Source organism: Mastacembelus armatus, chromosome 9 (genome assembly GCF_900324485.2).
Source record: "Mastacembelus armatus chromosome 9, fMasArm1.2, whole genome shotgun sequence".
NCBI classification, from domain to species: Eukaryota; Metazoa; Chordata; class Actinopteri; order Synbranchiformes; family Mastacembelidae; genus Mastacembelus; species Mastacembelus armatus.
The window spans coordinates 15,750,380-15,777,420 of NC_046641.1; the positions used below are offsets into that span (position 1 = coordinate 15,750,380).

Sequence of the window (27,041 nt, forward strand, 5' to 3'; positions counted from 1 at the left end):
CTATAATTAGCTTTTAAAAACAAGTAGTGTTTTGGGGTATTTTTAGTTATACTTTTATAGATTTATTGTTTTACTGCATTTGGGAGGAAATTGGTTAAAAATGTTCAATTTTCTTAAAGCTAGTCTGTAGTTTTTTTTATTCATAAAACTTTGCCTTCCTATCTGCAAACCTATGAAGGATGTTTTAGAATAAAACACAATAGGTCAAGATGTAGCATATTTCTTTCTATTTGCAAATGACATGGCATGAATAGCTGCATCTGTCTGAAAACTTTAGCCAGAGTGGGCCTCACGTGGAGGGTCCATCGGAGACCAACTGAGGCTCGCCCTGAATTTCAGCTGTCAATGGATACACCCCCCCAACCTAAGAGCCATCAATTAGTATGGACGGCCTGCCCCTACACGTGAGAGCGAAAAATCACACATGCACCCAGCTGTTGCTGCTGCCTTGCAGACTTTGCTGTGCATAAATTGCTTTTATTTGCCAGTATGGACTCTGTGATTGTTTTTCTTTTTAAAGGTTTGATGATGAGCCTCATCCCTAGGGGAACATCCATCAGTGTAAACAAAGTCAGCTGCAGTATTAAAGCTAAAGCAGAGGAATATAACTTTGCAAGACTTGATCCTCCTCTAGACTAGGCCTACACTTACACATTATGGAGTTAAATCATGTCCACCTAGAATAAAATAGCAAACAAACAAGCTTAATAGCCTGTAACCTTCAATACACCCTGAGCCATGGTGCAGCTACTAACAAATGCAAATAAACTGGAACAGGTTAGAAGTACATATATGTCCAGTATGGTCAATCATAAATAGAAAGGATGGCTGAGGGACAAATGGGCTGACAAATGTAGACAGAGGTGCTGATGAGGGTTGGATATTTTCTGGGGGGGTCCAGTGCCTTTTTTCTCCCTGCCAATGCATTGTTATCTGTTTTGACATAATTTGTGATTCGAGGGGAAAGAAATGGAACTGGCCCGTCTGTACTGAGCGGGGCTGTCCTTGTATTTTTATATCCCTGCTCCCTTCTTGTTTACAAGGTCTACATATTATGGCTTTGGCTTTTTCAGAGTCCTCCAGCTGAAGTGTACATAATATTTGATCAGATACCAAGGTTTCTCTGAAATACAAATAATGTAACTTACAAATTGTAACAAGAGATTAAAGAGATTTACAAGTGCCGTACACCATCTTTAAAACTGAACCCTGATTTTATCGATCTTATTCCTTGTTTAAACATAAAGTAAATTACTTGAGATTAGGTCATGTTGACCTTACATTGGATATGAGACATTTTGTGACATTAGTTGCAAAAAATAACAAACAGCAATTTGAATATATTACATGAACCCTGAACAAGTCAGTGTATTCATTCAAATATAGGACAGAGAGCTCTGATTGGAAGAGAATGAGAGCGTCCATTGAATTAGTTCCTTTGTTAAGAATACTCATTCCTGTGATTGTTCTGAGTAATTGAATAAATTTAATGTGACAACAGAACAATGCATCTGGTGCAAAGACTAATGTCTATGTACTGGAGGCATCTCACCCTAACTATCTGTTAAAACACATGGAAAAGTAGTTACAATAATGATCAGATCTGTCTTTTATGTGTTTATTTTGGTAATTTAAGGCTGAGATGACTAAAAATCTATTTAAAACAACCTGCACAGTATTTGAAGTCTCAGTACTTTCCAGTACAGAGGCATAAGCCATGTTAACAGTTTTTTATAGGCAACATTTATTAGTAGGGTCAATCGATTGTTGTTTTTCATGGGATTTGAAAACAAGATGACACATATGTTGTTATTTCATCTATCTTTTTTAATTTCATCACATTTGAGACATGAATTACAAAATCACAAATGATGATGATGATGATCATTTCAGTCATTTTATGTATTAGCATGCCTTTTGGTAGTGACGTAAGATGTGGATTTGGCTGTCTGTTGTTAATAATGATGAAAGTATGCCCTTTGTGTCATCCCCTTCGAGTCGCCTCTAATGCATTTAGTGTGGTTTCACATTGCAAGTGTGGCCATTCAGAACCATGTCAGCTCACTGCTGTCTGTTGGATTAGGATAACAGAGAGGGGATAACTATAGGTGGAACACAAACACACACATGCACATACAAGCAACAATATCAGCAGCAAATATAAAGATGGATCATTGTGCTCTTGGTTCCATATATCCTTTATGGCAGAGCTGTTGATAGTCTTAAAGCAATTCACAATAATTCACTGTTAACACTTCTGAACCCTAATCCAGTATTACGAGTCCCTTACCTGCCATATAGAAAACAGCAGGAGGTAGGTGGGATGGACGTGGTGAAGTGAAGAGGAAATTGAAGTGAATTGATGAAATGGCATTAGATGAGTAAGATCCACAGAGTATCAGCATGAGAGCCCCACCATGTGCAAAACAACACAATTAAGAGAGACGCTTAGCCTAATCAGTGAAAGCATCATGCAAATGATGGTTTTTTTCAATGCCTACTTTAATCTTGGCTGTCATTGTAGAATACAAATCAGGGACTTAACTCTAATGAAAGGAGGAGAGCGTGAAAAGAGTGGAACTAGACAAAGGTAAAAAACACGAACAGTGGAAGATGGAGAGGGTGATGTAAATAAAAGTCTGTGAAAGACAGTGAGTTGCTTGCTGTGAACATGGTTTACAGCCAAGTTCATTCTCTTAAGTCAACCAATCATTGACAGAGCCAATATTGTACATCTGGTTAGCAGCGGTTACTTTGTATTTAACCGTATATATGCTTGATGACTTTTTTTGAACAATTCTGAAATACCTTTTCAGTAATGACGCATTATTGGTGCTTCATCAAAACAGCTTGTTTTGGATGAATGCTGATCTCTGTGACCCTAAATAGGAATAAGCAGGTATAGACAATGGACGGATGGATGTAATCTACAAATACTGCACAGCTGTAAGCAAACAGACATAAATAAACCTCTTAAAACAAATACCATACACGTCCATCAGCAAGAAAAGTTTCATTGAACAGGGAAAACATCTGGGCATATATAGAAAATACATCTGGCAAACATTCCTGTCACATAAATAAGCAGATTGGCTGTGCAATACTACTGATTATTTTTGTCTATAGCCTCAGGCTGTAAAGTGAACACACATTTTAAATATTCATTTAATAAGTTTCATACAGATATGGTAGAGTTATTAAACATTTCAGTGTTTGCTGAGCACAGAGGAAAATTTTTAGCCTGTTGCTGAATTCAGATCTGTTTAGTCTGTTCAAAACACTGCATCCTGGTCCTTCTATACATATCTTACACTCATATGTTTCAACTGCCCTTATAATGTTGAAGATTCCTTGCATCTCTAAACTGTCTCGGGTCATGAAAAGGGGTTTCTTCCTCCTGACATCATATCCCAGAGGCCTCTTTCCACTGTAGAAGACAAAAGGCAGCTGGAGGACTGGTACTAATTCACTTTTCCAAAGCATGGCCTAGGAACTTCCCCCATACAACCACTGCTTATGCTCCATATTCTACAATCTAAATATACAAACCTTGAAATATGTCCTATCTGACACATCCCGTATACAAGGCTTCAGTAATTTCAATAATACTGATACATTTTATTTCTATTCACTTCATCATTCACTGACTGTACCACAACCCCACATTTCCATGCACACTTACATTGCCAGTTCAGTGGTAGGTCTCTACCTCCTCTGGCTCCATAAGGATCACAGAGTAACAACAAAGGATTAGGCAATGTTATTCCCTGCATACCAGCCCAACAGGGTCCTGAGGTTTATATAATTTTTGAAAATGTGGTCCACCGGAAAGTCTGCGTAAGCATGAAAATCCATACACACACACATAATGTAGGTAAGCAACTGTGGAGTGAGCGCCATATATATATATAGACATCCTGTTTACAGAGAACAGAGAAACGTGTTAACATGAAATGTCAGTTTTCATCTGTCGCTTTTTTTTATCCATATAAACACAAATCACACACAGATGTGTACACATGCTGTCTGAATCAATCTCCGCTTCACCAATATTCAGCTGCGCTTAATGCATTTAAATTGCACCAATCATGTTCCTATTCTAAGTCTGTATGTCTATGAAAATGATTGTTGAGACTAAGGAACCTTTTGATGAAAGGGCTGCTGAGGGAGAGAATGTACTTTTGCTAGTGATTTATTGTTACCTAGGGGACTAGAACAAAAGAGCATCAGTGGAGCACATTATCTTGTCATGCCTTACATGTTAGAAAAATGATTGCTGCCATTAGGGCTTGTGAACACTTCTACCAGGGACTCTAAATATGAAATAGGTAGTAATTTTTAGTGAACAAACACAACTTATAGTAAGGATTTAAGTACCTCAATTTCACTGGTTTTTAGTTTTAGAAAATCAACAGATGGTAAATAGACAGGAAATCTTATTACATTTTCAATGAAATGTAGCTCCATTTTAGTATTGCAGACTCCAGTATGTAACAGACATATATTTCTGTCTACATTAGAAAGCTTTAACCCCCCCCCCCCCCCCCACTGCTGTTATTTCATAGCTGCGAAGACTTCAACTTCTTCAACTCTTAAAAAATTGAAAAAAAAAAGAAATACAAAAAAAAAAAAAAGGAGTAGCAGTCCCTGGTGACCAAAACTTCTTCCATTCTTGCAGACATGCAGATGTGGACTCACCCTTACATGCCAGCTCTAACCTCACAGAAATGGAACCACACAACTGGAGTGTAGCACATTAGTGAAGTGAGTAGAAAGCAAGTATCTTCTACTACTCACAAGGTTTTTGACTTGAAATATGTGCATGAGATAGAAAAAAGTGAAGACCGAATTTTTAACCAGGAGACTTTTGCCATTGTTCATAATTAGAAGTGATTTATTAGTTATTTAACAGAGATTTGCAGTGATATCAGAAACTAAAAGAGTGATTCCAGGGGCCATAAGGCACCATAAGAAAAATATCTAATTCTGATTTCATTTGGGAAACGAAATAACAATTAAAACAAATTATTAATAAAATATATAATAATAAATAAAAGTATTCAGCATTTGTTAAAATGCAATATTTATATAAATATGTAAAATAAATTCCATTTATTGTTTTATAGTTTGGCTTCAAAAATCAGATCATTGCAGTATGAGCTTTCTTAGCAATGACTGAACTGTGGCTCTTGTTATAGTTTTATACTATAAACTGCAGAAATGTTGTTGGCATACATTACTAACTCTAAAAAATGGAGTTGGTGGTGAAGGAACAAGAAATGTTCTTGGCAGAAAATAAGTAATTCCACAAAACAAAGTGTTAACACAACTTTTAAGTCATTTTTAATGTATTTTATGTACTGACAATATGACCCTGTAATAAAACAATGGAAAATAAAATGTCAAAAAATATACCTTTGCTTCACTTAAAATAAAAAATCAGGGTTGTAGCAGAATATTAATGCTTACGTGCTATGTGCACCTGGGCCTTACTCCTTCATTTCTGCATTGAACCCGTGTTACTGTAACTTCAAATAAGGTACTTATTGCTGCTGCTCCATAGATCATAGTGTTCAACAAAGCTAGTGTGTGGGGTTACTGTGAACCTTCCAGATGTTTGTATAACCCTCTATGTTGCTGTAATTCATTCATATTCATCATTCATTCATTTGCGTAAATAAGAACAGGGTCTACCAGGTTTTTCAGATGAATAATATCACCCCATCTCTTCTGCTGCTCATCTAATTCATTAAATTCCATGGGCAGTCATGAGGCAATAAGTGCACATATGGTACACATTACTTAAGAAATGTCACTGTATATAGGTGTCAGGATGACGCAGCAATGAGGTCTATGGATTTGATTCATCCCAGCGGCAGCAGAAGTTATGCAATTAGCTACCGTAGAGTTTGACTCCGGAACATCTCAGCAACCACGAAATGCCATCCAGAAGACCTGAGAGGGATTCCACCACTGTATCCTGCACCTGAGTATGACAAAGAAACATAAACACAGGTTGAAAGTCCTAACAAACAGATAAGGGATGAGTATAAATTCAGTGAAAGCCTTTCAGTTAATCAAATATCAAACAGTTACCATCCAGGGGTTAGTCAGTTGGGGTAGGCCAAGTTTCTTTGCCATGTCAACGCAGGAAATTCGACACCTGTTCCTGTTTCTGTTTGTGGTATTTTGATGGTTGGCAGCACTAATAGCTTCTGGCTCTTCTCTGGAGACACAGGAGAGCACCAGCAGAGGCCTGGATGTGGAACGTCCAGCTGAGCTCAGAACAGCTCGAATGTGAGCCACCTCAGACTCTGCTCCACCCGTTTGAGGAGACTGACCTGTAAAAAAAAAAAATGTTCAAAAATCATTTGTGCCATCAAGTTATTATAACCAACAGTGGTGTGTGATAGGTAATGTGTTTATTTAGCCTTTATTTAACCAGGGAAAATACCAAGGGAATCCTAGCAAGATAGCAACAACTCTAGTAATAATAGTAATTATAACCATAATAAATATGATGCAATCAATGAAGAAAGTGAGATAATGTGATATATAGAGCAAAAAAGCCTGTGTTAGAAGGATGGGTGGGTGGATGCATCGGGAAAAATACAGGACTTCCCTAAATGAGGCTGATGTTCAAACCCTGTTTAAAACATTGTGCTTTTTATCCATGTTGCACAACCTTGACTAAGTGTTTATTACTATAACCATGACAACTACGGTCATTTTGACCAAAACCACTATTGATTTCTAAACCTAATTAAGTAGTTTTTCTTCCTAAAGCTAACCGAGCAGTGTTCGCACCAAAACCTAATGAACCTGTGATGGTTCTGTAACTGCAACTGTGCATTTAAGATGTTTTCCATGATGACTAAGGTCCAGTACACTTACCAGTGTTCAAATGGAGCGTATGATTGTTACTACGACGACAACGGTCTGGTAGGAGTGGGTCGTGCATTGTAAGGTAAGGACAAGTGATGTATGATGTCATTTATGTTCAAGGACTTGACACATGGTTGCTCCTGCAGTGCTTTTTGCCCATCTTTCAACAATCAACATGCACGATGTGACATGGTAGTGGACGAGGAGCAGAAGCTGCAAATAGAAATGCCTTATCTCACCTCTCCCAGGCTCTGCATTGGCTACATAGATGAAGCCATCCACCACCTGGCACACTTGCTGGACCTGAGGAGCAGGCCTGTAAATTGGGTAGCCTGAGTCATCTGTTCCCTCAAAGATAAAAAGCCTATTACTGATGTTCTGTTGATCCACTCTGGCTCTTTCCCTCTCTGCCCTGCAAACACAAACTTTTACTGTAAAGTATTAATAATAATATGCATACAATTATAATTAGGCACAATAGACACTTGTGGTAACTTCAAAATGCATACCTGTTAGTTGAGTACAGAGTCAGGATATTAAATTTGTGTTGGTTGTTGAACATGTAACTGATGCCTGAGCCGATACCTAGAATAAAAAACAGTTGATATTAGTTTAGTTACATTCTTGGGGTATTTTGGCTGATAGTAATCATAGGTCAGATCACAATTATGGACCAATACTGCCACCTAAAGGTAGACAATTGAAATTACAAACAGTAACATAATCAATGGGATCTTATCCCATAATTTGTATCTTGATTGAGGGTATGCCATTTAGGCAATATTTGCATTACAGCAACAATATAATTTGTGTATACATCAATGTGATTCCAGGACCAGGCCCTTTTAGCTTAAGGAGATCCTTGATTTTAAGACTGGTTTAAAGGTAGTTTTGTCACTGTATTAATGATGAGACCAGCAGAAATGTATCCTTCATCATCTACACTTAGCATCGGTGTTATCTCACTATTTATCTGTCTCTGTGGAGTGCCCGACACAGGAAGAACATCAGGCGTGTGCATGAGCCTTGTGACTAAAGAGGTATCCAGATGCTCCATGCCAGGGCCAAACATGGCATAACGTGGTTCAGATGGGGGCACCAAAGACTGAAGAAATGAGGTCACCACCTCATATGCGGGCCGCGAAGGAAGCCAGTGTTGTCTGCAGGACGGGCAGCCTTTCAGGTATCTGTTAAAATAATGATGATGATGGTCAAAAATCTTTCTCTCTGATAAATTATTACCATCTAACCAACAGGACAGCAGAAAAAGTTACCCACTCTGACATATAGTCAAATTTCAGTTCCATCCCTTTTTCTCCCCCCTCTCTTCTGTCATCTAGGGTCTCATCTTCAACGATTAGTGGCGCATCCAAGAACTCCAGTTGGGGCATAGTCACATGATCAATTGAAGGCCAGTATGGCATATCCCTGAGGAGGAAATATCTCCACAGTAATGGATCTCTAACCAGGGCCCTCCAGTACCGACTAGTGGCTCCCAGACGGCAGATATCCGCAGGAGACAGAAAGGTCATGATCAGGAATTGTACGTCCACCTTCCGGAGAGGAAACATATACAGTATATAACTAATGCTTCTATCGTTTAAGGTCGCTAAGTGATACACCCCATTCTGTTCAGTTCCACATTATTTGCTGGATGTTGTGTTTTGATTCTGTGTGAGTTGCAATTCTAATTTATTGCCTCATCTGAATAATCAACAGAAATATCTTAAATAGATTAAGGCTAACAAGTTGAAAATGAGAGAAAAAAAAGGTACCAAAAAGTAGGGAAGAGACTGAGACAATCACTGATACCAGTAAATCCATAATGTTATCAATGATCTTCAATAACCTTAGTGGTGAAAGAACTTTTACTTAAGTATTAAGCAAAGTATTAAGTAGTCCTCCAGGAAGAACATGAATTGGTAAGGCATAAATGCTGTGCTTTTATATGTAAAAAAAAAAAAATTATGTTTCCCTTCACAACTCACCACCTGGTGTTTATAATGCTAGGCACACGAACTGATAATTACAAATGGTCCTATCTGGATGAATGAGATGTACATAGACATTTAAAAAAAAGTAATGGACGATTACTGACTGGCAACTTTTCTCACCGGTAAACTGTCAAAAAATCCAGTTCGAGGCTCTTCTTCTCCCGTGCCAACAGTGGTTAAACCATCTTTGCTACTGTTTGGAAAATATCTGTCTCTGAAGCGTCTGAGACTCCGGATCACCGCAGACCCACTGAGCTGTTGGACGCTGCCTGCCATGACTTCCGATAAGCGATAATATACGAACAAACAGTAAAACACTTTGATATAAATATGCGAAGAGATTACGTTTCCCTATCCCTGTCACACTTCCTTATTGCTGGCGGTAGTGTTGCATTGTGGGTATTGTAGTTTTAGAATTTAGTTTTTTTATTAAGCTAAACTTTAATCTGTAAGGTACAAGTTTAAGACGTAATGCAAAATAAACGTATTTTCTTAAAACAACATGTGTTTATTGTCAGCGAGGACATAAAAAACAGAAAATGATTTTCGTTCAAATAACACAAACTCTATCAAAGTTATTCAAGTGGCAGAAAAATGGTTCTTGCAATAGATGGGAATACAAGTGGCGGATTACAAAGCTGGTATGAACATAGTTCAAACGGTCAATAATACATCATTGTCAAACAGTTCTGAACACCCTTTTTTCCTCTTGTGTGTACATTTTGTATACACATTTATATTTAATGCATATGCAATTATAATATATTAAAAGCATAAATGGCAACAAAACAATAAATAAAATGTTATTGTGCAATGTGTCATTTCCAGTTGGATTATCTTTAAACTTGTAACAATCTTTTTTAAAAAAGTCAATTATATTAATAACCTTTTATATTAATATTAATGTTATTATAACACATTCTTAGATTCAAACAACTGGCCCAGTCAACAGTCTGGAATTAGGATGACAACTGCTTCCTCAGCAGGACAGGGCGAGAAAAAAAAAAAAAAAAAAAAAGTACATACATACATATATGTATGTAGTTTATCAATATATATATTCAACAGCCTCCTCTGCTGTCCTTGCTAGTTCTACACCTGCAATCTTATACTCTGACTGCTCATTCACCTGCTTTGGCCTGGGCCATTTGGCATAACATGAGGTTGCCTGTAGACATTGATCCAGACTCTTTTCTTCATATATACTTTACCCTTACGTCTACCCTTAGCTTTCCACAAAATTATAGCTCACCTGATGGGTTCCATATTTATTTAGGGTTGACAGAAATTTGAAAACTGAGCTTAGATCTGTGTCTGGGGGCAACATCAATACAGGTGCAGCTTGGTTCACTGTAAAATACTAAGGATTTCCTTGGCATTCTCTGTGTTCCAGCCTTGGCCCTGTAGTGGGCCCTCACAAGCAAGCACATATTTGTTGAGGATCTGTGTACCAATGTCCCGAAATTGGAGGCGATCTTCTTTGTGTTCCATAGTGTCCGCACTGCAATCCTCATATTTAACAGCCCAGAAACACATTTCCCCAATGTACATCATTGTCAGCAGGTGTGTGTCTGAGAAGATGCCTGGTCAAAACATAAGTAGGTGGTGAGCATAATGAAAAGCAGAGCAACACAGCAGATTCTGTTAGTCATTCAAAGACAACTGATGACATATTTACCTTCAGACAGGAAGCTTGCTGTTGTTGTGTCATGGAGCACCACCCCATCGTTGAGCTTCACTGAGTTTCTCACCTGCAGCATCCGCATCAGATATCGCACACCTTCCTGAATACACTGGATTACAATATCACCACATTAGCATTAGGCCTAATATGAGCACATGTCAACAAAATCCTCAAATACTAAAATTTTGTTTTGACCAAAACAAAGTGGATGTGTTGTGGCATAATCAATCATGCTCACGTCAAAGACATTTATTGAATCTACTTACTATATCTATTTCTCACAGTGTGGTACCTTAAGGAATGTGTCCTTGTTCTTCTTGATCCACTGCTTTCGCTGATGAAGGGTGTGGCAGTACATGTACAGCAGAGCTCCACGTCTCCAATAGAGGCATTCTAAGAGCTCTAGGCCCAACACAGTCTGCACCTGTCATTGAACAAAGACATGAATATTACTGTTACATAATAAAATGGAAGTAGATTTGGGCAAGTGTGTTCTGTGGAACCATAAACCAATAAGAAATTTAAAGGTGAATTTGGGGGAGTTTCCCTTATTCGATTCCAGGGTCTAAGGCCAAAGGGTGTCATATGTAACATATGACTGTAAAACCTCTTGATCCAATTTTAATGTGGCCAGCACTGTTTACATCTATTTTATGCCATTAATCAATACCGGTTATTCTGTAGATGGTCATAGAGGGCCTGGAGCCACATATTTTACTCAGATAACTGGTATATATTGCATGATTTATTAACATTCTTTAATCTTGATTTCATGCTGTTATTGCTCACGTTCACCAAACCATTCAGAGATATATGTATACACACACCTCTTGTCCTGGTGCTAACCTCCCTGCCAAAACCTCTGGCTCAGTCAAGTCTTGCAGCAGCTGCTGGATTTTATAAGGGGAACAGTCCTCTGGGAACTCCTGGTCCACCAGTTTATTCTCTTCATAAAAGGTGATGTCTAGGATCACCTAAATGATAAAAAAAAATACACAACACTCCACATTAAACACTAAATCTAAACAAAATTATGACAAATTTTCTAAATTACAAGAATCTTTTATAAGTCATCAAACATTTGCATCCATCCATCTCACTAAATTACTTGAGTGAATGCTTCATTGATAGATGAAACTGATATTTACAAGGAAGTGGTTGCCAAGCTATAACTAACTACTGACTCCTGCACACCTTGGCTTAAATTCTTAACCTAAGAATTTCATAAAGCTTGGTACCCAATTACAACTTTAACAAATTAGACTTTCATTTATACATTTTTAACAGTAATGGTTTTCGAATAGTAAATATACCCATAATTCGTAAATATACAGTTAGAGTAGTATATGATTTTGAAATAACACTAACTTAAGAAGCTTCTGCAGCAGTTTTGGCAATTCATTAATCACATGTGTCATTTATCAAACAAAAAGTCTGTGTTTGTTCACTCCAGCTTCTCAATTCTGAGGACACCTTTCCTTGTTTTCTACAATTACACACTATTATTGACACTTGAAGCCCCAGATGAGAAAAGCAATTTGAAGATCATGTTTCTGATGTTTTAATTAAATATTCAACTGAAAACAAGATAATCAAATAATCCCTGAAGAAAACCAGATATTATTTTCAGATCTAGAGATTTAACGAAGTTTGGTGTAATGAAGTACCTGCGTGTAATCCTGAAGCAGCTTGGAAAGGTTACTACTCTCCCCTCCTGGTCTGTAATAACTTTTCAAGGTGTCTAGTACGGCAGACGCATTCTGTAAATAGTCATCATCTGTGGAAAAACCATAAGTTACCTCAACTGAGAAAAAACTATCCTGTGTTACACACAGCGCTGTTATTGGCCAAAGGTTCTTTATTTTCACATGTTCATGCAAAACAGTTTAATTGACGCTGAAACAGAAACAAGTCTCGACGTTGTAAACTATTACAGGAGCACAAACGTTAACTAACATTTTAAAGAAATATATAATCCTGAAATGTATTTAAAGATAGAAAAGATAAACATCTATAATATGTTTTATTAAGCATTGAAGTCCGCGTAATTTTTCATGGTCACCTAATCGTTTGTCAAGAGTAACTATATATTTTAGCTAACGTTAGCCAACTTACGCTAGCCGTTAACTGAAACACCTATACAGTTATTTTAAAACAATTATCCGTTACCGAGCAGCGATACCATAACGTCTTTAAGTTAGTTCAGCTTTACCGTTTGTTAGCTAAAGTTAGGATATGTATTATTTGTAAACATGCAACATTTCATCAGACAGCAGTTTTTGTTGTTGTTATGGTTGCAAGCTAGTTATATCGTTAGCTATTTTGCTACATGGCTAATAACCTGAATCACAATGTTAGCCAAAAACACAAAGTGCCAACATTGGCTACAAAACCGGAGGAATTCTCAGCATCTAACGGTACCTTGCTTTTCGGCCCTGAGACTAGAACACTTGATGTCTAACTCAAATATCCTTCTCTCCAACTCAAAACCTTGTCGCCTGTACTCGTCGGCCATGACTAAAACTATTGGTCACGTGAGCCAGGAATGATTCACGTGCTCACACACCGTCAATTCTTTTTGCAGACCACCGTGTGTGCACGCACGCGCCCAAATGCGAAATGCTGTATTTTCTTATACTTATGTGTGTGTATTTACATTCATTTTGTCAGGTAGTCACTAGCGTTAGATGGTACTCTTGACTTAGAGTTAATTGAAAATAATATTAACTATACCGCTGAAGAAATAAAAACGTTTCTGTTCAAGCTAAACCACTAGTGTAACACAAGTGAAAATGTCGCCCAAAAGAAAACGTTATACTGCAGACAAAGTTTGGAGTGAGCGTCGCCATTCAGGAAACGCAAGAGAAAAAGCGGGCACTCACATTCACTACCCCCAGCCCGACTTTGGCGCAATTTAATTTTACTTGACACAGATGAATAAATATCGGGATGTACTTCTGCTAGTTGCCTAGCCAGTATGTTCTTCACATGCTAATTTATACTATAATTAGAAAAGCGACTCGTACGGTTTTTTTGTTCAACAAGGCAGTTTTTGCTTAAAGCGATTAAAGCTCATGTGCGACTTATAGTCCAGACATTACGGTACTTGCATTGCATCATTCCCCCCCGTCTTAACGTCACCGTGACATTTTAATATACTCCGACTACTTTATAAAAGCGCAGTGGTGGTGAAAGGGTTAAATTCAAATTAGCTGGCCAAGCCTCCCAGACTCCCTCGTGCTAGTCCAGCCCATTGACACAGCAGCCAATGTCATCGTGGCGCTGACACGCTGCGCCAACAGCGATAGTAGCAACGATTTACGGCTCTTCAGTTTGCATCGTCTGTCGTTCACCGGGCTGCAGCTTTCACTGTGCTGCTCGGTTCATCCCCTGAGTGTAGCTTAAAACATGGCGGCCTTCAAAGCTTTGTACAGAGCGCAGAATTTATTCCTCAAAAACGGTTCCTGCACAACCAAATTAAATTTCATCAGCCACCAACTGAGCAAGGTCGGTATTTAAACCGTAATGTTCACTATTTGTGTAAATAACTACATTAAAATGAGACAGTTGGTAGTGACTGGGAGAAGATTGAGGTCATAACACTAAGAGGCTTTAATTCTCTTTGTTGTAAGGTGAAAGCTAGTGAGGGCATTTACCAACACACGTCACATATGTTATTTATTTTGCTCAAATTTAATTTTAGATTATGATTTAAACTCATCTCAAGTTGCTGGGGATTCTTAGTATAGCAGCTATCTTTCAAATGATTAACTCTTTCATTCATGCTTGGTGGTTAGTACTGTTGCCTCACAGCTAAAAGGTTCCTAATTCGAAACCCAGCAGAGGTCTTTCTGTGTGTCATTTGCATGTTCAATCATTTGAGCTCAGATGTGTGTCATTGCAATGAGCAGGTTCTTAGAAATTCCACCCCTACCAGCATGGTTTACATCGCAATATTTCCAGCAGGTTTGTTTTAGTCAGTGCCTGAAGGCTGCAGTACAAGGAGCTGGTGTCTATAAATAGCAAACAGTATAGTCTCAGAAATTAACAAGATGTTTGAGGTGACATCTGGTGAGTGTAATGCTGATAATAATGTCAATAATGAGGAAAAAGGAATTGTAACTGTAACTTAAACAGAACCAAATATTTAAAGTGACTTGATAAACATCTGATTTTGTTAAGTAAGCAATAGTTTGCTGTTCACTGCAAAAAAGGCTTTCACTATGGAGTTTCCTTCTCTACATCCAAATAACAAATAGTTCAGTACTTAGTCACCAGAAATCACAAAAATATAATATTGGATTAGAATATTACCCAGTTAAAATACCATTGCAGAACACAACAGATGACTTTAAACGTGTCCTCAGCTACCCCTGACTCTTGGCTGCGCATTGCCCTAAAACTTGGTTCCTTTTCTTGTGGGATTTGGCATCTGGCCAACTTTTTTTTTTTTTTTTTTTAAATTAAAAATGTTTCACATTTTTAAGTACTGAACTTGAATTACAAAATCACTTGCAGTCTACTTCTGGTCCTGATGAAGCTCCTTTATAAAAAAACAAACAAACTATAATATACACATTTTGTAAATTGTTATGGATAATTCTTTATGCTTTCTTCAGACTTGCAGCTGTTATTTTTCCACCTCCAGCCAGAGAAATTCACAGTTCTACTCAGATGCTACAGATGCAGTAAAAGATATCCCTGATGGAGCTACAGTTCTGGTGGGAGGTAGGATCAACTAACTACAGAGTTCAAGATATGATGGTTAGATGCAGACCTATGTGACCGTGGTGGAAAATTGTCACAGATTTGAGCTGCTTGAAGGTTTTGTTAAATAATAATAATAAGAAGATATTAATTAATGTACTCTATGTCGAATGACTGTAGCAAAGTCAATTTGAACTGCATCTGAGGAATAGATTACCATCACACAAATTACACAGCTCTTATTTATAATTAAGTTTGGAGTGACGTTAACTATTTTCTACTTTGCTTTTCTATAAGAGGGGAAAACAGCTTTCTGGACTTTGGTTTTTCCTGTGTGATTTGTTAAAGTTGGTGAGATCATCTGTTTATTTTCTCTACAAATCCATGGTGTCCCTAATCTACTAGGTTAAAGGTTCCACCTTAAACGACCGCAGTTCATTCTTTAACCCTTTTTGTAATGATTCCTTTGTTACCTTTATGTTGTTCTTCATTACGCATGAACTTTTTTTGGTGTTTTAATACAGGTTTTGGGTTATGTGGTATCCCAGAAAATCTTATCAACAGTTTACTGAAGACTGGTGTAAAGGGTCTCACTGCAGTCAGCAACAATGCAGGGTAAGTCTGTATATGTAGAGTGCATGCATGTTTAACGAATGAATTGATAGCAAGCATTTTCAAAATGATTGTGTTGATACAGACGATACAGTTATATTTGAATTAGGGTTACAGCTATCGACCGTTTTTGGAGTCGAGTATTCTGCCGAATATTTCAGCGATGACTCGAGTAATCAGATAAAATTGACTTTTGCATTTTTAAACATTAATACTATTGTGTAAATGACATGTTACCTTAAAATGACGTTACCTTGTGATGGGGTGAGCTGGTCTGGTTCACAACCAATCTTTTCAGATGTTGGAGCATTGACGAAGTGCTGCTGTGGTTCGCCAGTTCTACTTTACAGTACACGCTTTGCACCGTGCTGTCATCTTTTTTAAGTTTGAAATGATCCCAAATGTCATTTCTCTTTCACTAAAAATATAAATTAAAACCAATGAAATAGTTTTAAATATAAAGTTGGCAATAGTATTATCAAACATTAAATTGACTTATTTTTACCTTTTGAGTATTGGGAGGGAAAGTGAAAAGCTTGTGTTCTCCAATCATGTTGGAAATGTATACTGTTTCAATCTGCTACTGTGTGGTCAGTCATATGATAGTCACATCTAAACATCAAAGTCCTGCTTGTTACCTGTTTAAAAAGACAGTTGGGGCAATTAAAAAGAGGATTCAGTGAGTGAGACGCAGCCGTTCCACTCCTTCTCCAGCTTGTCTTGATTTGGATTTGTGGTGGAGCCTGTCAATGTATCTGCTGATTTTCATTACAGATCAGTTTTAAACTCATATTAGTGAGCTGCTGTAGACGTTATCACTCTTTCTTCAAACAGACACTGCTGATCTGGACAGGTGCCCTGAAGTTAGCCTTTGATAAGTAATCAGAGTTGCTTGCACTAGAAAAGTGTGTTCAGTGGCCAGGTGATAATGTTTGTGTATTGTGTGTCTTTGCTCTCAGTGGGGTAGACACTACAAATACTTCCAGTGGTTTTTTGGCAGTGGGCATGGCAGTCAGCTGCTACTGACTTCAGTGACCTTTATTATGTACTCTGTCTTTTTATTGCCTACTTTTATTTGGAGTATCTCAACCAGGAGCAATTGTTGCTAAACACTAAGTTCATGACTAATTGAGAAAAAAGCTCTTAATAAAGATACACCTTACAAAGATTATTAATACATTAATACAAAAAATAAAGAAGGTTAATTTTAGGTTATATTACTTAAAGATCTTGTAATATAAGGTATTATCAGTTGAATGGTTAATGTATGAAATCACCAGTAATTACATTCTGATAAAGGATGAAGAGTCAATTTCCTTCTAGGCAAATTGTGCAAAGGAAGGTTTTAGAAACAAAATTTGAGTTTTTAAAAAAACTTTAAATTTAAGAGTTTGTCAACCAGACTTTTCACTGCAGTTTTACTTCCGTTGTGGTGTATTTAGCATAACTGAAATCCCCCGTGCTTTCACTGAATAAATGTTTACCTCGGTAACTGTTTGCCTGTGATTTATGCAGCAACATTGACACTTGAAACACTCATTAAAATTATATTTTGTCTACTAAAATGTAAAATACTAAAGGTATGGTTTTAAATCTATAATTTCTTTTTTTACCACCAAGTACAATGTACTTTTTTTTTTTTAAACAATTTTAACTTTTACATCAAAGCACTGACATTTTAAAATGTTTGTTGCCCTTAGTACTTACAGAACTTGCTGAACTGTCGACTATGTGCATGTGCATGACTGTGTCTGTGCATGGCTATTTTCTATTTTTAGGAACTTATATAAACCTTTTTTTTTTTTTTTTACCTAGGCTAATGCCTGGGAATAGCTACTGTAAGTTCAAAACATTGGTTCCTGTAGTTAAGTTTGGAAAGGAAATATGTACTTCAAAAAATATCTGTTTCTACACATAGTGCCAGAATTGGCACAGACCATGCTGTCTATGCTCCTTTGAAAACATTTTTGTCAGTTGTGTTACCTGGAAAACACTGACCTATGAAGTGTGTTAGTGTGCTTCACAGACGTTTACTAGACCTTTCTTGTGGACTTTGATTTTTGGTAGATATTGATTTATGGATAAGTACTCAAAATGTTTGCTTGAGGCAGGTCATCCCGTTCAAACAATCACTGCTTTCCTAAATGTTTTTCTTCTGCACTTAATGATTGTTGGAGAAGATTGTAACCACTTACACACCATAACCATATTGCCTCTTTGTGTAGTTTCTGAGAATTTCAGTGCAAGTTCCAACATGGTGAAGCTGCAGATCCTTTTTATATTTTATATGTATTTATTTAGTGAGAACTGTGGCGTGTTATCCTCGGGTACATGTCTTTCTTACAGTTTCTTTGTGACTACTGCTTTCGCTAGAGCATATACTGCAGACAATATAAGCCAGTCCTGCATCATATTTACATTGCAACCAGGGGAAGGGGAATTGAAAACTGGGCAGTGTTACACTGTCATTAGTGTTACACGTGACTTCTGTAATTAATTATTCTTGTTTTATGAAAGTTGTAAATCCATGGTTTTCATGGTCACAGCTGGATCCTGTTTTTATTTTCTGGCCCTGTAGGGAATAGGACTGGAAGGAGACAGAAGTAGTTATGTAACATTTAATTTTAGAGAGAAGATTCCAAAAGCTGAAAATCCCCTTCTCATTCTTGCTTCTTCTTTACAATCTGAGAGACTTCCTTGTAGTGTCAGGGCACTTTTAAACATGTATGCAAAATGCAAACATGATAACAGAGATTTGAGGTTTTCACAATTTAAACCAAACAAAATACATATTGCTACTGTAAATCGTAGTGCAAGGGTATTATACTGTTACAAAGACATTTAAATTGCTTTTCTGACTGACGTTTTGTGAAGAAACTGTCTTTTTCTTGATCTCTTGATCTCTGAATCTGTACAAATAAGAGGAACATGTTTAAGATTTATGTGCTGTTGAATGTTGATGGAAAGTCATTCCATTTATCCATGGTTACTGTAAACAGTAAGAATTGCTAATGTTGTATGTTTAATTTTGTTTTTGCAATTGTGCAAATTGTTAAGAGGTTTCAAAAATGATTTAAGTAGGACAGAATTATTCTGAAATATGATTTGGATGCATTTCTTTAGATTTTGAATCTATTGAAGCATTCTGGGAAACTTCTGGCTATGCTATCTTGCCACTGTTGACTGAGTAGAGGGAAGCACTACCATTACTTTGTAGAACAATGACATAGTTGGCTCTGTAATATGAGATGTGAGGGATTCATGTATATACAAGGGATTAGAGGAGACTGAGCTGTGAGAGAACCATCACGCTACGTAGGTTTCTTTGTATTATATAGTCAGTTTTATTGTACACAATCAAAACAGAATCTATACCAAAGGCAATAATTTTTGTGTTCAGATCACTGCTGGAGCCTTCTCTGATAAGCAACAGTTTGTGTAACAGAGAGTTTATCACAGCTATTTGTTTTTAGTATTCTAAGCACACATGACCTGGCTGTCTTGTCAGCTGACCTGAGATTAAAGTTGAGAACAAAGCAGTACCAGTAGTTTCTAATTTTCCGCTAATTATTATACAAAAAAAGATGTAGAATTCACTCTGCAAAGCTCAGCTGTCCTCTCACCCCCGATTAATAGAGAGAAATGGAGCAGCGATAGAGAGAAACTGTTTCTGCATTAACCTACAGAACACATTAAATGTTAGCATTACAAAATTAAGTTGGTCTTGAAATGAACATAATTTGATTGCACCATGTTCTAGGAAGACCTCTCGCCTAATGTCATCCACACGGAAGGATGTTCTAAGAGGAACATTGCTGGTTGTAATCAAATAGGGTGGGGAAATACCAGAAAACCTGTTTGATGGGATTTTGCCTTTATCTTGTATCATGAAACAGTTCCGCTTTATATGCTTTATAAATTTTATGAAGACAGTATCTTAAAGGTTAATGACTGACCAAACACACAAAAATCGGTCCTATCATAGCTACTGGCCCTGGTGACACAATAACTTTATTTTTTATAGAGATGTGTTTAAGAATGAATTTTCCTTGCTGTTAAATATTGATGGTTTGTCCAGATTTAATGGTCTAAATGGGTTATAACACCAAGTGCTGGTATGAATTTGCATTAAACAGCTGGTCACTGCTTTAATGACAAATTGTGCCAAAAGTTTTTAATTGTTTTATGTCCCAGTTGGTAAACAAAGAGATGCTCACAGATGTCTCTTGCAGCAGCTGTTACAGGCCCAGCATCTGGATTTGGTCTCATGAGCTTTCTTTTCTGGCTGTGGATAGGCTGCAGTTAGACTTGCTTGTCTTTAAGATCACATAAAGGAATTGGTAAAGGTAACTGGTTTGGTAAAGTCGCAATCTAGAATAACCTCTCTGGGATTTATAATAATGTGCACTGTGTTACAAATTGTAGGAAATGAGAACATTTTCACTCAAAGTACAGCATTGAATGAGGCTTTATAAGCATTAGAGGGAAGGTACATACTTTTGTGTTTGTTTTGTTTTTGTTGTTAAACATCATTGAATCATTATGAGGTGCCTTTGATGAACTTGATCCTACAGTATTGTGCAAAAGGTGTCAGATTAATCCCAGGTTCATTGTGCAGCTCATTGTGCAGGGCAATAAGTTTATAAAGAATCCACTAGAGTTCATGAAAAACAATTTTCAGAGGAAAAAAGAACCAGGAGTCCTACAGCAAATGGTCTGACCCCCGTAGAGCCCAGATCTGGGCAGTGTGGAGTCAGTCTATGACCATATGAAGAGACAAAAACACTGGGACAGCCTGAATTTACAGAATTACTGCAGCAGCTTCTTCAAGGTGCTGCAAAGTACCAGGAGAAACTGTGCAGGTCAAACCAAAGAGAATTGTTGCTGGTTTAAGTGCAAAGGAGAGAGCTGCAAATACTGATTAGATTAGATTTAGGTTTAGTTCCATTAACTGCATTTGATATGATGTTAATTTATAAATAAAAACACAATTTATGTAATTAATATTGAAAGCATGCCTGGGACCAAATGGTGTATTTTTAGTGCCAAAATCTTTTGCACAGAATTGCATGTATTCACTTGAATTACTCAAGCGCCGTGAAGTTGCATGTAGAAAAAGAACAGACTAAGCTACATAATACAGACATTAAACTTTCAAATATATATTGACTGACTGTGAGTCTTTTCCCTAATGTTCTTTAAAATCTTTATTTATAAGACATGAAAATTGCAATGTAAGTCTCAGTTTTGCTATTTTTTCAATAGACTGTAGCTTAATTGAACCCACGTAAAAATTCAATAATCCTGTGTGTGTGTGTGTTTTTATCAGAGTGGATAATTTTGGCCTGGGCCTGCTGCTCCAGACTAAGCAGATCAAGAGGATGATCTCCTCATATGTTGGAGAGAATGCAGAGTTTGAGCGTCAGTATCTGGCAGGAGAGTTGGAAGTGGAACTGACACCCCAGGTTGGGCAGAAAACCACAAAATGGTTTATACATGTACTTGCACACAAATCTAAAAATATTATCTATGCATGAAAGTATATACAAACATCATACACCAAATTCATTCAAGATGTCTAGATATGTTAAGTTCTAGCATGGTCAGACTTCATATTGTTTATATTTACGTACTGGATAATAAAAAAGGCATACAATGGACACTTTCTCTTACTCTGCCACCTTTTCTTCCACAGGGTACTCTTGCAGAGAGGGTTAGGGCTGGGGGTGCTGGGATTCCAGCCTTCTTCACACCGACTGGCTATGGCACACTGATCCAAGAGGGTGGCTGTCCTATCAAGTACAACAAAGATGGTAGTATTGCCATTGCCAGTGAGAAGAGAGAGGTGAGAGTACGTTCCTCCCTCTTGTGGTTGTGCCATAAAGCCCAAGTCAGCACAAATTTTCTTTGGACTGGGGTGACAGCAGATATTTTTTCAGACCTGTGACAACTTTTCTTACAAGCTTGTTGTATGGGTTGAGTGCTGGATGCAATAAATAAAAGTGGTTTTGGATCCCCACTCATAATGGTGTGCTCCCATGAGCTTGTTTCTGGACCATTATAATGCTCACCAGCCACTGTAACGAATTCATGCTTATAATGTGGATTTATGCATGGAGAGCAGAGGGGTTGGATGGTGTTATTGTGGCAGACACCAAGTAACATCTAAAGTTGATGTTTACAAAGATGTTGCATAGTAACATTGATGGCATAATGTGTTGCTGGTAAGGTGTGTTGTACTCATTGATTTTTTTATTTTTTTATTTTTATTGTGCTCAGTAATAACTAATCTAGGTCTGGAAACAAGTATTTCTGCCAAGTCTTAAAACTCTATAAAACTGGTCACATGTTCATCCTTGAATCTTCTGAGTGCCACTCTTGAACTTTGTTGTTATTGTGCACAGGTGCGGGAGTTCAATGGCAGGTACTACATAATGGAAAAGGCCATCACTGGAGACTTTGCTCTGATCAAAGCATGGAAGGCTGACAAGGCTGGAAACATTGTCTTTAGGTATGTGATAACCTCACAATGTAATGAGAATGTTGATTATGTTCCACTAAATAGGAACATCTGTACTAATGACATCAACAGCACAGACAGGTATTACAATAGTGCTAGTATTTATCTTGTAAACACTAGCAATACTGCCCTGCTTGTTTTCCAGCTAACTCTGCCCTACCAACTGCTGATTACCTCGATCAGGTGTGTTCAGCTGAACAGAAATTGGAAGGGCATTAAAAGCTGGGAAGCAACCAGGGAGATAGGTCTCGAGAACCAGGGTTGGTGTCCTGCTGTCCTTGTGGGAATGAAGGAAATTAGTCGATGTAGTAAAGTTTTTCTCCACAAGAGGGCAGTGTCCTGTAATAAACTAGCTTAAACGGGCAATTAGATTCTGGATATCACAGTAAGCTGTTTTGAGTTTCTATGTTATATCTGTTGTTTGTTGAGCTATTTCCTTACCTTACCTGATATTTGTTTTAATGCTGTCTTTCTTATGCTTTTGTCTTTTTCTTTTCCTTGACAGGAAAACAGCCAGGAACTTTAATCAGCCCATGTGCAAGGCAGCCAAAACTACCATTGTTGAGGTATGAACATGATTTGGCTTCAGTTTTCTGTTAATTGCTTTGATGCATTATGTAGACTTTCATTTTCTAGTAAATTTAGCTTTTCCATACAACTTAAGTCTCTCTCAAAATACGTATACCGTAATATGATGTTCACACAAAGACTCTGATAAGCAACTGAACTTTGAGAGTACCCAACTGTGTATTATAATATAAACAAATTAGAACAAACTAAAAAGGACCAGAGCATGGGCTGAATAGATCATCTTGAATTGGAATGTATTATATTATATATTACATTGAATAAACACTTAAACGTTATTAACGGATTAGAAGTCTGAAGACCTTAATCTCCATTTGCATGACCAGAAATGGTTTGAGCATGTCCTGTCATCCCCAGGCTGTGTCATACTTTGTTTTATTCTGTTTGTCTGGTTATTTACGTTCTGGCATTTGACAATATAGAAATGTAATAGGTCATCTGTTCCCTCTGCGTGCCTGTGTGCACATATAATAAATATGTGCGTGCAAGCACATTTCTTTATCTTCACTCCTCCAGCACACAGCACACCTTCACACCTCCCATATAGACAGTTTGATGCAGAGAGCAGCAGTGAGATAAAGTGTGTGTGTCTGTGTGTGTGAGAAATCATAAAACACAGCCGTTTTCTGAAAATAAATCGGTAGCAAAGGGTCTCTCATAAATCTAACACCTTCCACAAAGCACAATTTCAATAATTCCACAGTGGCTGAGTTTGAGATTTACTCTCCTGTTGAGTAGAAATGTCTGGTACCAAATAGTGGTCTCAATTTTCTCACTACTGAGCTATTGTGTAGGCTTTATGGTCAGTTAATCACTAAAATTTAACAGTAAATACAACAGATATTAATGAGTTTTAAGACAAGAGGATTCTGCACACATCCCAACGAAATGAACCTCCAAATTTAACTACTTGGCATCGTGCCTAATCCATTGCATGAATGGTGACACCAACCATAATTCAAACGATGGATATCCATGAGTTATGGAGAATCAGTGTTATGGTATAATAGAAATTATCCAAATTTCTTCTGCAAAGATAATGAGCTAGTTGCTCTGACAGCGGTGGTTCCACCAAGAAATGTCTGTGTGATGTCTGCTGGCGTTGTGATATAGATGATAGTGACATGAATGATAATGCAAGCTCTGCATAGAGAGCTGCGTTATTAGATGCAAACATCATATATTTGCTAGGATCTAATATTGAACTATCTACTTCAACGTTTCTGCACCTAATGTCATCTGCTCAGAGTGTTTTCATTTTTGTTTTGTTTTTTTGGGGAGGGTGAATGAAGAGGAGGAAACAATTGTTTAAAGGCGACGAGACCTTTGATGCATTTGTATTTAACAAACAGAAGTGTTTTTGCTCAGATAAAAGGAATGACATGGCACATTGAAAATGAGATTTAAATAACACCAAATCACAAGTTTCAAGGATACACTTTAGACACTTCAGTTAACAAGGTTGAAGAAAAGTTACACACAAACTACACATTTCCAAAATAATTGCTTGACTTAATTCATCAAACAGCAACACAGTATAAACAGCCTTTTTAACAGTATTAGGTATGCAGCCTAGGGAAGTGTTATTAGAAATGGCCTGTTTATGAAAATAATTAATATTGAATTTCAACCAATTAACTTCACCCAAAATACATTCCATAACCTGACACAAATCATCTAATTTTAAGAAAGGGTAGCTCTGTATTTGCATCTGAACTTGAATGAATCCATTTTAAAAGTAATTTTGTGTTCCCAGCTAAACCAGACTTCAAACATCTATTAGTTTTCAGTCTAGGCTTTGAAGATCTAGCATTTTCCTACTTTTTTCCTGCTATATTCTATTAACAAGTAGTTCTTTCAGAGACTTGTCATCTGCATATCAACTAAATGCTTCTGGGGCATACACAGTAATTGTGCTATAGTCTGACAAATAATATTAGATTTAGATAATATTAGATTTTCAAATGCTGAAAAGGAAAGCAATACATTTTAAAACTGTCATTCTTACATTCTGTAGTTATTAATTAGAGTTTTTACTAGCTTTCTGAAGGCATGACAACAAATAATAAGGTGAGTTCTTTTTTTTTTTACTGATACTCAATCATAGTATAAAATTTTTTTATTTATTATATCAGATAAAAATGTGGCTCCTAATGTATAATAAATAAATAAATTATAAATAAAAGAAATATTAAAATAAAATAGTATTCCAGATGTGTAATAATATGACTGTTATTTAATAGGTGTGCTATTAAGTACTTAGACTCCAATTATATCTGTCTGAACACTTTGTCTTGTCATTGTATCAGGTGATTTGTCAGGTTGTATGTGCCTTTTTATGGTGTTGCAAGTAACATATGAACATAATCGATGACAAGTCGACTTACTGTTGACAATAAAGTGATCACTATGTTTTGCAGTACCCATTAAGAACCTTTTATCCCTGATACTGAAGCAATTACCGTCTCTCAGGAAATAAATTTATCTTTAGGAGTCAGTGCATGCTCAGTCATAAATCTGGTGATATCCTGTCAATATTGACCCTACTGCCTTGGTGTGCTAGTCAGGGTTGGGAAAAGAACCGAGAGACAGGGTCAGGTGTTGGTGAAGCTATGGATTTAACTTGAAGCTTAGCTTGGCAACTCAGGCCAGTGTATGGCAAGATCCTAGATGATCATGTTGTACAGTAAAAAGCTTGTCTGCTTGACCAGATTTGTTTCTCTATAAAGTAGCCTAAAATTGTTCAAGGGCTAAGCAATTAATTGTTATCAAAGGGAGAAATATGTCAGGGCATCGTGGTGGGGAGACTGAGGGCACCAGTCAAAATTGTGAAAAATAAAAACAATGCACATCTCAGCTTCAGTTAAAGTGCCGCAGCCTAGACCAAAAAAGTCATATTTAAATATTTACATACTGTGATAACCAGGTTAAAGATATAAAGTGTCTCATTTTAATTTGAATTGTGAGAAATGGCTTCCCCAAATCTCAGTGAATGTGTTTTGTAATGCATTAAATCCTTGAGGGGCTAACAGATGTGGAGATATGTAACCTGCTGACTCTATTTCTGTAAGACATTAATGACATTTCTGGGAAGCAAATTCAAATGATCTCCCAGTAGTCTATCTGTAATTTGCAGTTATCTCCAGCCTGTTCCTTTTCACTCAGGACACTCCATATTTACTCTCTTCAAGACGAATGATTAACGATCTGTTATATCTTAATGTACATTTTATCATGGCAAATCCTCCATATGCATGTGCTGTTCTGAATTTAATTAAACTTTGGTGATTGTCATCATTACCACATCATTCCCAGTCATTATAGTTTCAGTTCTCATACAAACATCTAGTGTAGTTGCCTTTCCTGAATTTGAACTACAAGCGGCAGGAATGGTGTCAGAAAACGAGACAACACAAAAAGACTTTGAAAATTACCAGATCATCACCAGTTCCCATCGTGGTTGCTAGGCAACCAAAACCCTGCGATTCAATTGTTGAATGTTCCACAGTATCCAGCTGGTCCAGTTATTCCCTTATCACAAGTACAGTGAAAGGCCCCGGTGCATTGTGGGATACAATACAGCAGTGCCTGTTGTTTGACAATCAGTCACAGTAAATGACTCAACTATATTCTGTTACTGTGGCAGTGCAATGTAGTGGTGTGGGTGTTAGTGTGCAGGCACAGCCAAGCAGTCATGCATGAGTTGAATAAATGTGTTTTGTTCTTTTAACCATAATAGAGGTGTAATTTGATAAAAACGACCTATATGCTCAGGGGTTTTAGGATCAGCCCTCCACTGTACATTTGTGATGAAACAAAATTAGCGGTTAGCAGTAGTCATCAGTTTGGCACATGAACTAGGTGTAAATAATGTGTTTTCTGTTCAATGCCGGAATTTATTTATTATAGCAAATATTTTACAACTTACTCAATTACTCAAGCTACTGTGAGAAATAATTATAAATCCACTTATTTATTTTCCCCATCATTTCTCTGCCTAAAGAGGTTTATGAATTAGCTTTTGTGTGCATAGGATGTACAATGGTCAAAA

General features: G+C 37.2%; 3 protein-coding genes across 3 annotated transcripts in view; 1 reads left to right on the forward strand and 2 right to left on the reverse strand.

Annotated features, from left to right (window-relative positions):
- Positions 1–5,320: 5,320 nt before the first annotated feature.
- fbxo4 (F-box protein 4) lies at positions 5,321–9,248 on the reverse strand. The gene is made up of 7 exons (XM_026320659.1): positions 9,000–9,248; positions 8,164–8,438; positions 7,852–8,072; positions 7,395–7,470; positions 7,125–7,297; positions 6,097–6,341; positions 5,321–5,986 (listed from the first exon to the last, which is right to left on the reverse strand). The coding sequence occupies exons 1-7, from the start codon at positions 9,153–9,155 to the stop codon at positions 5,894–5,896; spliced, it is 1,239 nt and encodes a 412-aa protein (XP_026176444.1). The 5' UTR covers positions 9,156–9,248; the 3' UTR covers positions 5,321–5,893.
- A 118-nt stretch (positions 9,249–9,366) lies between these two features.
- On the reverse strand, positions 9,367–13,117 carry rimoc1 (rab7a interacting mon1-ccz1 complex subunit 1). Its single transcript, XM_026321844.1, has 6 exons — positions 12,985–13,117; positions 12,231–12,340; positions 11,391–11,537; positions 10,856–10,987; positions 10,558–10,672; positions 9,367–10,462 (listed from the first exon to the last, which is right to left on the reverse strand). Exons 1-6 carry the CDS (start codon positions 13,076–13,078, stop codon positions 10,227–10,229), a joined length of 834 nt encoding a protein of 277 aa, XP_026177629.1. The 5' UTR covers positions 13,079–13,117; the 3' UTR covers positions 9,367–10,226.
- Positions 13,118–13,634: 517 nt separating this feature from the next.
- Positions 13,635–27,041, forward strand: part of oxct1a (3-oxoacid CoA transferase 1a) — a 36,681-nt gene continuing 23,274 nt past the window's right edge. The window contains exons 1-7 of the mRNA XM_026321843.2: positions 13,635–14,070; positions 15,183–15,291; positions 15,795–15,885; positions 21,212–21,347; positions 21,578–21,727; positions 22,287–22,393; positions 22,908–22,968. Of these exons, the coding sequence (XP_026177628.1) occupies positions 13,972–14,070; positions 15,183–15,291; positions 15,795–15,885; positions 21,212–21,347; positions 21,578–21,727; positions 22,287–22,393; positions 22,908–22,968 (753 nt within the window). The 5' untranslated portion in view covers positions 13,635–13,971. The remainder of the gene's footprint in view (positions 14,071–15,182; positions 15,292–15,794; positions 15,886–21,211; positions 21,348–21,577; positions 21,728–22,286; positions 22,394–22,907; positions 22,969–27,041) is intronic.